Source organism: Halichoerus grypus, chromosome 10 (genome assembly GCF_964656455.1).
Source record: "Halichoerus grypus chromosome 10, mHalGry1.hap1.1, whole genome shotgun sequence".
Classification (NCBI taxonomy): Eukaryota; Metazoa; Chordata; class Mammalia; order Carnivora; family Phocidae; genus Halichoerus; species Halichoerus grypus.
In genome coordinates, this window is record NC_135721.1 from 94,280,377 (window position 1) to 94,293,384 (window position 13,008).

General features: G+C 37.5%; 1 protein-coding gene across 8 annotated transcripts in view; it reads left to right on the forward strand.

The window, feature by feature from the left end:
- The window catches only part of RALGAPA2 (Ral GTPase activating protein catalytic subunit alpha 2), a 334,693-nt gene that overhangs the window by 152,743 nt on the left and 168,942 nt on the right, over positions 1-13,008 (forward strand). For all 8 annotated transcript variants that reach the window (XM_036085370.2, XM_036085371.2, XM_036085373.2 and 5 more), the window contains 3 exons: positions 2,215-2,408; positions 3,217-3,315; positions 3,549-3,704. In XM_036085370.2, coding sequence (XP_035941263.1) covers positions 2,215-2,408; positions 3,217-3,315; positions 3,549-3,704 — 449 coding nt within the window. The remainder of the gene's footprint in view (positions 1-2,214; positions 2,409-3,216; positions 3,316-3,548; positions 3,705-13,008) is intronic.

Genomic DNA, 13,008 nt, shown 5'->3' on the forward strand with positions numbered 1-13,008 from the left:
GCGTTCCACATGGAGCACTGGGTGTTATATGCAAACAATGAATCATGGAACACTACATCAAAAACTAATGATGTAATGTATGGTGATTAACATAACATAAAAAAAAAACCCTCAAATTTGAAAAAAAGAGATCGTTAGAATTTAATCCCAGAAGGAATAGCAAATAAATTAGGTTTCTGGCCTGGAGTCACCAATACTGAGCTGAGTGTAGAGGTGCTATCTTGAAAACAAAGGAACTAAATAAGATTTTGCATACTCTGAGCAGTAGAGAGTCTTTTTCCTAGAATTTGAGTTCTGAAAAAAAAAACCCCAAAACCCTAAAGATACGTATGTCTGAGGTTCTCTGAGAACATGGTGAAACTCAACAAAGATCATACCTGTGCACTACACTTCCATTCAGCTCTTTGTGGACCATTCTTAAATATGAACAGATAGCCAAGGATCCCCAGCCATTTGAAGAGGATGTCTAATGCGAAAAGTATGAGACAAATATAAGAATATGGGATGAAGTAGGGTGGAGCGTATCTTAAAAGGAGTTTGAAAAAAATGGGGGAGTCTGTTTCACCCATTCCCCCACCAAAGGGATTAAGAGTGCACTTAATCTTGATGAGCACTGAATAATGTATAGAATTATGGAATTGTTATATTGTACCCCTGAAATTAATATAACACTAAAATTTTTTAAAATTTAGAATGAAAAAGCAAAAAAAGGAGTAGTCTGGGAAGAAATAAAATTTTTAAAAGCTATTAATATCTTTAGAGAAATAAGAATATATTGCATCCATGAAACAAGGATCAAGGGTATAAAAATGAACAGAAAACAAAGAGCTTTTGGATATTAAAAATACGACAGCAGAAGTAAAATCAAGTCAATGGAAGTCAGTACTTGAAAGTCAGTAGTTGAAAGCACCAATGAATTAGCAAATACAGTGGCTGGAAATAGATACCAGGGCACTTCATGAGGCTTCTGAACACTAGGTACAAAAAGAGGCTACTAAAATTTTGCAGAGTTAATAATTTTTCATGAAATAATTTCAAGCATCAGAATGCTGCTAAAGTCACAAAGGAAACTGTAAAAAAATTGGAGCAAAGCATTTCCATCATAGAATTCTCTACCCAACCAAACTGGACTACAAGTCAGGGAACAAACACTTCGAGATATGTAGGGGCATGCCCCTTTCTCAGGCACCCCTGGAAGATATGGCCTACTGAAAGGAAGAAATATCAAAGAAATACTGTCTGTCATTTTGTGATTCTGGTCTTTAAAAAGAGGACTATAAACATACATTCACACAAAAACCTGTAAGCAAATGTTTATGGTAAACTTATTTATAATCACTGAAAACAGGAAACTATCCAAATGTCCTTCAATAGGTGAATGGATAAAGTGGGATACATCCATAAAATGGAATATTCATTCAAATGTCCTTCAACAGGTGAATGGATAAAGTGGGATACATCCATAAAATGGAATATTCATACATCCATAAAATGGAAGAAACAACCACACGGATGGATCTCAGATGCATTAAGCTGTGTGACAGCACCCAGACTAAAAGAATATATACTGTAGGATTCCATTGATATGACATTCTGGAAAAGGCAAAACTATAGGGACAGAAAACAGCAGTGGTTGCAAGGTGCGAAGAAGAGGGAGGGAGGGGACTTACTATAAAGGAGCACTTTTGGAGTGATGAGGTTATTCCTTGTATCAATTTTCATGACAGTTTGTGGTAACAGTTACGTGATTGTATACACTTCTGAAAACTCCTTGAGTGTAAAAAGGATAAAATTGATTGTAAGCAAATTATAGCCCAATAAACCTGAGTTAATAACAGCCTCCACAAATGTCACCTCAGCAATGAGGTCTTCCCTGGCCACCTATTTTTCATGGCCCTGTTCCCTACCCATCCTGCCCAAGGTTCTCCTCCTTCCCCTCCCTCCCCTGTTTTATGAAACCCTTCCCAGGATCTCCAGAAACGGTTTTACCATCTCTAGGTTATTGCCCTTTTAGTTCGAGGAATCAAAGTCATTTGACCTTTCTTCATTGATTCAGCTTTTCTATCCTTTCAAATCATCAGCCATTGCACAATTTTCATCTTCATTATTTTACTCTGAATACATAAATTGTCAAGCATCGGTAATTTGCATTAAAGAGAAAAGATTGTACTGATGAAATCAAGATTGTGTTTACAGACATGTTTTTCTCCATAGATAGCAGTGAGTGCCTTGCCGATGACTGTAGTATAATTGCTGGAGGTAACCTCACTGGTTGGCACCCAGACTCTGCTGCTGTGTTATGGCGAAGAATCTTGGGAATCCTCGGGGATGTGAATAATATCCAGTCACCCAAGATTCACGCCAAAGTGTTTGGCTATCTCTATGAACTCTGGTACAAACTAGCAAAGGTATGTCCTGCTACATTACCTTTTATTCTAATGGGGGAAATTGATTTATCATGTAACATAAAAACTGTGTTGCAATTAATGTATTCTGGAACACGGATTAGGTGTGTAGACAAAGTATGTTTGATTGTCAAAGAGTAAGTAATAACTTACAATTTGGTCATTTTATAAATGCAGAAGAGTTATTTAATACATATGGAGAATATTACTATAGGACATTAAAGGAATAGGGTACTATTCACTATACACTTTTATAAAAGTGATGCTGGTTTTATTGTACAAAATTTGAAAAATATAGAAAAATATAAGAAGAAAATTAACATCATCATCCCACAGAGATAACCAGTATATAGTTTTATTTCTGTGGCTAAATACATTTTTACAAAGGTAGAATCTTAGAATACATACAGTTTTCATTCTGGTTTTTGTTTATAATGTATGATTTCCCTAGGTTATTAAGTTTTTTGTTTTTTATTTTTGTTTTTCAAAAACGATTTATATTTATACAGTATAACTTGTTAAGCCATTCCTTACCATGTAGAATTCAGGACCTCCTCAGGCATTAACGCTTTAGGGAAAACAATGCCCTAGTTTTGTATTAAATCTAAAACCATGTCCAGTAAGTGGGACACACAATTCAAAATTACAGTAGATCTCACAGTAGAAGAAAAAATTGTAAATGTTGTAGGTTTTTACTCAACGTACAGAAATTTAATGAGAAGCAGCTATTTGGCTATGGAACACAATATTGAAATATTGTTGGGATAAGCTAAGCATGGCCCTTCCTAAAATTCTCCTCTCTCTGACTTAGATACGGGATAATCTGGCAATAAGCCTGGATAACCAGTCTTCTCCGTCTCCACCGGTCCTGATCCCACCACTCAGAATGTTTGCATCATGGCTATTTAAGGCAAGTGGATATGTGTTTATTCCTTTATTGCAATTTCCTCTTCCTTTCTGAAATTGAGTTTAAAAAATGTAATTGCCCAAGACTGCACATTTTGAAGACAAGCTGAATCTTACTAAAGCCACTGTATCCCTCATCTCCATAAACAACTCTTATGGAATACTGAGAAGTAAATGAAATGTTGAAATGCTCTGCATCTGGAGTTGATTAAATCTTTAAACTCATCTCCTTGGCAGGCGACAACGTTGCCAAATGAATATAAGGAAGGCAAACTACAAGCCTACAGACTGATCTGTGCCATGATGACCAGACGCCAGGATGTTCTGCCAAACTCGGACTTCCTGGTGCATTTTTACCTTGTGATGCACCTGGGATTAACCAGCGAGGATCAGGTATTCTGTGACTCTGTTATTACGGTAGCCCACAAGGTGGAAACACAAGCCCACAAGGTGGAAAGTGCATATGACTTTTTGTAGGTTAAATTAGGGTTCATGAAAATACATCAAACACATTAAAATTCTCAGTAGTTTCAACTCTTCTACACACAGCAACCACCCTGGTCTTTCAAAAATGTAAATCAGATTTCATCACATCCCTGTTTCTTTCTCCACTGACCTTGCATTGCACCAACCAAATTTGAACTTTATTCTGTGGCTTACATAGTGCTAGGTGAGCTAGCCTCAGCCTATGTTGTCAAATTCAAAAATGCTCTTTCAACCACTTTTGGTGGTGTTCTGCAGTACATATTATTTGAAGAAAATTATTCTGGTCATTTAAAAATGTTTGAAAACTATTGTTTTAGTAGTTAGGATGTTTTTGTACAAGACCTCACTCATAAATTAGGTGTCCTGACATTTCTAGATGAGGAGTTATCTTAATTTCTTCCAAAGGGTGGTTAAAAAGGGAGCAGGTCAAAGGAGCCACTAGAAACAGCCCATTCTTATAGATCCTGGGTGTGCAGGGTAGGATGTGGCCAGTCCCTGGCCTGTCTCCCTTGGGAAGAGCCCTGCCAGTGGGAACAGGAACTCTGAGGCCTGATTTGTTGTATGAATGTCCAACAGGCAAGTGATAGGATTGGTTTGTACTTCACAGAGATTATTCTGGACTCAGTTTGGAAGATGGATTTGAAAATGTGACAGTGGTAGGATAGAGTGGGAGGTTGGGCCTGAAGACAGATTAATTAGGAAGTGGTTAAGTGAATATAGAACTTTAAAATGATGAGAATTAAGATGATAGCACTGGGAATGGGAAGAAGGAATAGGAAAGATTCAAGAAGTTTTAAAGCATTTCATGTTATTACTAGGTCTTCTTGACCAATTAGAGGTATGGAGAATGTTTCAGAATTTACCCTTGAAATTGTAGCTACTTATCAGTGACCTGGAATCATTCATGAACTACCAAGTAGTCATCCTGTCTGCATTTTTTTTATTCTTTGAATGTATAATAGAGACACACAGACCTTTTTGATACCCTTAGGATACATGTAAGAGGTCATTCTCCAGATTAGCCAGTTTTTCTCTGTTGCTTCAGAACATGCTTCTTGAAGCTTCTCGACCCTTCAGCTCTATTTAAAATTCTTGCAATACATCCCCTGATACACAATGAGTTTTCATCATGGAGCTTTTATCTGAAGTAATAACCATACTGTCCTACTGAGCTGTCTTTGTCATACTTGCTCCAATTCCAGCAGTGCGTAGAGGACATCTCTATATAACAGGCTGGACTTGGACCCACAGTCTCATTTATTTCCTAAATAAACGCAGAAATAAGATGTGAAAGCAGAAATGTTTGTACTCTGTGCACAGATATTTGTAGCCATCATTGCAGGTGGAAGCATCTTTCACAGAATGATGCAACTTAGGATGTGTGGAAGATTGAGGGATATAAATAAGGAAGAGAATGAATTCTCACAGATCATAACGAAATCCCTCAGTGACAGAAAAGACAAAGGTTTAGTTAACAACACAGTACTTTAAAGAGGTATTTTGCTAAGATTTTGCAGGGAAAAAAAATTTACTTGGAAATAATAATCAACTGTAGAATTTTCTCATTTAATGAAAACAAGTTAGAAGTCAGCAGCAACAAACACTTAGTATTCCTAGAATGAGTTTTCTAGAAAGTCACATAAATGGATGTGAATTTAGAATCATCTTTCTATTTTAAAGGCTGTTGGAGTGGAAAGGAAACAACATGAGGTGAAATAAGAGTTTGAGAACCCAAAACATAATTTCAAAAAATACGATTTTACAGTGTAGAAAAAGAGAGTTTTCAGGTTTTATACTTAAAGTCATTTTCATTTTAAAATTATTTTAATATATGCCATGTTTTTGGTTAAGCTTGAACTTTTGTAGTTCATTGTAAAATACGTAAATCTTAAGTGTTGGCCCATTGCTAGCCGTGATCCCAATATCCAGAATCCTAAGACAAAACAGGGATGCCATAAATCTGTTTATAATCAGCTTATTGTCTAGCCATTAGACACTTGAATTTTTATGTGTGCTTAATAGAATTGGCTGTTTTGCTGTAACTTTAACAATTATTGGTATATGTTTTAGAAGCCCTGACTGTCTGCCAAACAGAATTACTCTAAATAAACCTTATTTCTTTCCAGAAGAAAATTACACAGAAAACCTTCTAATGAAAGAAACTTTTCTCATTTAAGTAAGAAATGTCTCTGATAATTAGTTTAACTTTTGGTCCACATGCCTAAATGGATCATGGTGGTTGTTCCAGAACTTATGTGTTCTTCTGAAAACACATATTATATTAATTATAAAAAGACAAGAAGCACTTACTGTAGAGAATACAGTTAAATTCAATTTTTTAATTGGTGAACTGTGCACCTGTGACTAGTACCATCTCAAGGCTTGTTTCCTTCTTGTGGAAGCTCTCAAAGAGTCACTAGCCTGCTACTGAAAGCCTTTGTTCTTGCAGAGAGAACCTTATAAAAAATTTTCCTTATTTCTTAGTAAGATAAGTAATAGCAAATAATTTAAGATGGTCTAACATTTATTAGTTTTGTCTTACAAATAAAATCCAAGGTGAATTTCCTTCTTCAACCTCTAGGTGGCACACTTGTCTGCACAACTCTCACTCTACGGCTCACGGGCCACTTGCTGGCCTTTAAAACTGCTGCGAGACCCAGGGCCCTGTGAGCGTGATGGTGTGGCATAGTCATTTTACAAATGCTATCCTAAATATGAGGGTATCAAAACTATGTCAGTAGTGACTAATAAAGTGTTGAATTGGAAATAAGCTCTAAGATGTTAAAAATCTTTTTTCTAGGTATAAGGGTGCTTATAGTAATTGAAGACTTTTTTTTTAAACCTATTTGTAAAATAGATGTCTCACAGACCGTGTTCTATGATACAATCAGATGAAACCATGGTTTCATTTAATATGGTAGCCAATTCATTATGTAAACAATTGTAGTCCTTTCTGTATTTAAAAAAATAATAATGGTACATAGACTGAACAGCCAAAATGTAGTGCATTCCAAGCCAACTGTTTTTGTTTGGACCAGGTTTAGCTATTTTAATAACTTAATAATTTAATAGCTAAAACAATGACCTTATCAACTAGTATTTTCCCAAGTACTTGTGCAGTTTGAGTTTATGGTTTATTAGTATGATTGAGAAAATGCTTTCAAATAGCTGTAAACTTCTCCTCCACTCTGAATTTCTTTTAAAAATTGATCCTGTTACTGGTTTAAAAAATATGTAGGATCATAAGGACTTTCAAAATAACTCTACATTATGAATAAAATTTGCGGTGACTTGTGGGACTGACTACCCAGCCTACCTATGAAGGGTCTTCCAGTTGGTTTCCCTCTGCCCAGCTGCTTTGTGTCTGGTGGGCTGGTGGGGATGGGGCAGAGGGTCTTCAGTTCCCCAGCATCCACAGTGCCAGATTCTATACTGGGACCTGCACGACGTTGTCCCACCGATTCTTCTCTGCAATTCAGTTAGATTAATATCATGACCCATTGTTTAAATAACAAAGGTTCAAAAAATATCAAGAACTTTTGCCCAATGCCACACATTAAAAAAGGCTGTTAGAATTCAGAAGCAAGGCTTGGCTTATTCCAACAGGGCATGTCTTCCCCCTTGATTCACAGCTAACAGGCCAGTCAAGCAGTCAGTCAGTCCTTGGTTCTGTTTCTCCTTCCATCTTGTTTGACCTGGGCTCAGGCCTTGGCCCCCCCTCCTCAGACCCCTCCTGATTGGAGCACCCTCCCACCTCCAGCCCCAGATAGCTTTCCACAGCTGCCTTCCCAGCTCCTCACCGTGTTTCAACTGCCCTTCTAAAGCTGTTCTTGGTTGTCCTTAGTTTTTCCTAATGCTTAAGAAGCTTTTTCACCTCAGTCTTCCCCAAAATATTTGGACTTGAAAAGCACCATGATTTGGGTTTATTAAAAACAGTTCCTATTAATTTCATCATTATTTAAAACATATGGAAAGATCAATATGTGTGAAATGGAAAAGGACAGTTGAGGAAAGGAATTTTATTTTCATGTTTCTAAGAACATATATCAAAGACTGGAACATTTTCTTTGCTTAAAATAAGTAAACTATTTTTTTTTTTTTTTAAAGATTTTATTTATTTATTTGACAGAGAGAGACACAGCGAGAGAGGGAACACAAGCAGGGGGAGTGGGAGAGGGAGAAGCAGGCTCCCCACAGAGCAGGGAGCCCGATGCGGGACTCTATCCCAGGACCCTGGGATCATGACCTGAGCCGAAGGCAGTCGCTTAACCGACTGAGCCACCCAGGCGCCCCAATAAGTAAACTATTTTTTAACAATGACTTACAGATTTAACGTCTTAATGCAGTTTGTTACACATCAAAGTTAAAGTCTCTTTTAAGGGCAAAGCTTACATTAATGTAAAATTGTTGCAAATTTGCATCTAGAAACTTTGGGAAATGTAGGTCTTTGTCATTTTCATCTGTAATTTTGTAACACACCAAAAAACATGAGGCCTCTCTCAAGTGGAGAAATATGTATTATTCAGCCTGGAGGTAACCGTCAAGTGACAGATTTGAATCATAACAGTATAAAGTCATGACTAAGCGTAATATGGTGTGATATAGTGTAATAGTTAAAGAGCATGGGCTTCAAGACAGCCTGTCTGGGCTCTAGTCTTGGCTGTTCCTCTTATTAGCCAAGTCATTTGACCTCACTATGCCTTGCTCCCCTTATATGTCAAATGCAGGAAATTATGTTGCTTACCTCCAAGGGTTGTTTGAAGACTTTGAGGAGATAAAATATGTAACGCACTCAACTCAGAGCCTGGACACAACAGCCTTCAGTTAGGTGAGCCCTTGTAATAATACTGAAGAGTATGAGGAAAAGAACAGCAGTTCTAGTAACTGAGTGTATTTTATTTTTTAATATGTTAGGATGTTAATGTTTTTCTTTCCCCATATATTTTCTTACTTTTGAACATAATGGTTTGACTAAAAGATAGAATTAGGCATTGTGGAATTTCAGAACATGTGGAGAAATACCCACTCCCCATGCTATGGGTCAGACTTAACTAAAATGTTTATTTAACCCTCTTGTGATTCAGAAACATTTTTTGTGTCTCCTTGCCACTGGCTCACTTTCTTCCCGTTCCTCACCCTGCCTGCTGTGCCTTCTCTATGATGGAAGCTAAAAAGCTTAACTATATGTGTCCCAGCTCCTTGCAGCTGGGTCGACATCCACCCAGGTCCCTTCCAGTAGAGGCACCTAGGTGGCGGTGCTGGGAAGCACGCGTAGGGAGTGGCGGGTGGCAGCTGGGTCATGGGGAGGTTCTGCTCCGGAACCTGCATCGTGGTGACCAGGGCAGGCAGCAGCATCTCTGCTGGAATCACTCTGGTATATAGCTGGACGTTCCTACTTGCCACCTTGTTCCGGGCTGTGGAGGGTTCATACTTGGTTCCCCGACACTTCTAGAAACTCTATAAGCCATCTAATGCCCTGATAAAAATCCCTTTTGTCCTCATCCCAGCAGGGTGGATTCTGTTGCCTGCAAGTAAGAACCTGGCTCAGACAGTGGCTACTCTGCGAGGTACTACGCTGAGCGCTGGTGATACATGATCAACATGGCTCATATTTCAGTCACTAAATGCACTTGTAGCATTTCTTTTTTCCCCCTTAATTTTAGCCACTTGTTTTGTAGCCAAGAATATTTAACTTGTTTTAAGAACCTTTTGCTTTCATTTAACTTCATATTTTAGTGAACTTTTTACCACACCAATGTTAAAGAAAACATAATTTTAAACATCATATATAGGGTAATGTTCTTAGAAGTCAAAATAGCTCATGATTTTCTTAACGGAAGTTACAACCTCCTCTCATGAGGTATATGATGGAATAATATAATAATAAACAGTCGTTTGTAAAAAGATCCCAAGGGGCTCCTCAGTGAGCATAAGACTCAGCAGTGAGCTATGAAAGCAAGGTGCAGGGGTGATACTTGTAAATTGGCCATACCTGACTCTTTTAATAACCCCAGACAGCCTGTATCATGCAGTGATATGTAATAATTGCATCACCTTTTCTCAGACAAAGAATTGTTCTTTGCTGAAAATTTAGACTTATAACTAAAACTGTGTGTTAGATACACATAAATTTATAAATATATTTAAGGCTAAACATAAATGAGTATTCAGTTTCAGGAAAAGTGCAGAATTAAGATGGCAAATTAGGGACCTTGTTTTATCTCATATCCAAGGAAGTAATTCTAATATATCTCTAAAGTGCTTATTCTGTACAGCAAGTGATTGTTACCAAGGTTTAAATTCATGGGATTTTGATTCAGTGCTACCAGGGTAAAATGCATATTTATAAATTTAAAGGTCTAACTGATGTTTAGAGGATTAAGTAATGCCTTGATGTGTATCAGTGGAGGAACTCTAGAAGGCTAACATAAAAGCTTCATTTGAAAATAGTTTTTTAAAACTATAGGGTTTTACAGTGAGTAAAAACAGGACTAATCCCAGGCCTTATTCCTGAGGTTTTTAAGAATGGGGAGATGTATCTTCCAAGACATCAGGATATAAGATGGTTTTAAAATATTTTCAACATTTGACTTTTATGGTTGGCAAACCACATATTGGGAGATGAGAGACCTGGGAGTGAGACTCAGCATTGTCACCCACTGGCCATGGGGCCCTTGCCTGAGCACAAGAGACCCAATGAGTAAGTTGGACCAGAGGACCTCTACGGCCCTCTCTCACTGTGCCTTCTTGGATCCCCTGATCTATTTTTAGGCATTTATTATTGGGGTCACATTGTTCTTTCCTAAATATAGCAAAAGGTTCAATAATCTTTTCATGTTGAATATTTTTCCTCACCATTATAACGACCTGGTCAGGTTCTGAGGGCGTAGACAGTAAGTATTATGATACACATGAGTATTTGTGGTATCCATCACCTTGTGTGAAGAGCCAAATAACTGGTACGCACCTTATAGGAATTGAACTGGGTTGAATACCCTTCTAGCTGAGTTGATCTGAAAACAGCTCACAGAGGAGGTGGAATCGATTTGAGCAGAACTTTCAAGGATGGATAGGATTTAAATAGTAGTACAGGAAGCAGGATGGAATTTCGCATGTCAGAGATACAGACCTTCTCAGGCCATGTTCAAGGAACAGTGACCAGAGTGGTTTGTATTAGTTCTAAATATGTGCCTGGATATAATGTGCGGACATGAATCTAGGCAGCACTGTAGGGAGCCTGGATTCAGCATTGTTTTCACCACATAACTAATGGGGAGCCATTGAATGTTTTGGAGCACAACACTCAACATTGCCAAAAAGCATTTTAAGAAGCTTAAACCATAGTTATATGGGGTGGATTATAATCAGGAAGGAATGAGGGCACAACAAGTACAGAGAGGGAATTGTAACAGCCCAGGGGCAAGGTAATGAGGGCTTAACAAGGACTAAAACACAGTTTGTATGCATAAATTCATTTATTTATATGTGCACATATATGTATGTGTATATTTCTGTACATATATATGTTTTGTGTACTTTGTGTGTTCGTGTGTGTGAGAAGTATTTTGGACAGGTTGGGGTATAGTGCTGGGTGGGAAGTGCCTGGAAGATAGAGCCTGCTGGCACTATTCCCATTATCTCTCAAAGCAAAAGTTGATTCAGGAAGGCAAGACGATGAATTGAGAAAAGGTGGGGGGCAAGGTAGGCTGGGACCTCTCTTCATCATGGGCACAGTAGCACAGGGGCAGGCAAAGCAGGTGTACGGAGGATACACTGAGAGGTGTCCCTAAAGAATTCTTACCTGTTACGAAGTAGAAATGTGTTGGAAAGGCTTCCAGGCACATTTCCTCTCTACTTAAGAGAACATGATGTCTAACCCTGTTCGAATTTGAACAGTTGATGTCCAAACTGTAAATTTATTTACAGTTATTAAAATAACTAGAATTTCTAAAGGTCTCTATTATCTTAATTTTTATTAGCCAGTTTTGTTACTATTTGTTTTTGAAAGTACTTTGACACTTAAAAAAACTCCTTTATTTTTCTAAAAATATTATTTTGAGTGTGAATTTACTTTTTTTTTTAAATAGTGGGATTTTGTTTAATGTAAAGGTCTATAGCAATAAATAAAATAAAACTTTCAAGTTTGACTTAGGTTTGATGGAAGAGTAATGCTTACAAGGATGGGTGGTAAATGTGAACCCTGTCCTAACATATATTGATGAAGTAGTAATAATTCTTACTGTGTGCTTACTGTACAAATTCAGAGTGATGAAATGTAGAATCTATCGTGTTGGTTGGTCATCTCTTCTTCCCCAGCGTATATGGTTTGTGTTCTGTCACCAGGTAACATCCGGTGGTTTCTGAGTGTTTCCCATAATGTTTCATGAGAATGTACAAACCATACATTAGTCAAGTTTTACCGAAGAAAATTTTATTATAACTTTGCTTAGCTATCAGTGACCATAGAGACTTGAGACAGATGACTACACCAAAATCATAACCTGGAGAGTTTTTTTTTTTTTCTTATACAGCTGTGAAACCAGTAATTATTTTCATTAAGTTAAAGACCAAGCCCACTTACCCCTCGTACACCTAAATAAGGAAAGTAGAAATATGTAGAAGGTAACAGATGGTAGAGGCTTCAGTTAGGAGGTTTGACACGTGTGCAGTGAACTTGTTTCACAGCTTTAGAAAGTGTAAGATGATAGCAGGGGAGGCTGACCTGGAGAGGGAGAGGTTTACCTGAGGCCAGAAACTTGAGTTTTGTTTGATTTCCCTTTTTGGAGTTAAAGGTATAAAGACTTTCTTTCAAATAAACGCTATCAGTGAAGAGTATGAATTATGAATTTAAATACGAATTTAGCCATACGTGTTTAATAAGCATATGCTACATGAAATAAATTAAAGCCTAAAAATGTAATATAATAACTCAATATATGTGGAAAATTGATTTTGTCCTTACTAAACTGTTACCATATGGTAAAGTGTATAAGCTGACCTACATCTTTCAGTAGAAAAAAATGTTCTTTTGTGCCCCAAGGTCTCTCTTTGGAAGGAAACCCTACGGTGTCCTCTAACAAGGCCCACGTCACTGGAATCTTCCTTAGTAGACTCACTGGAGTGCATCTTGTCTTTTCCCAGGCAGAATACACACTCAATAAATATGTTGATTGATCAAAAATAGGAGGAAAAAAAGAGAAAGGCCTCCTCA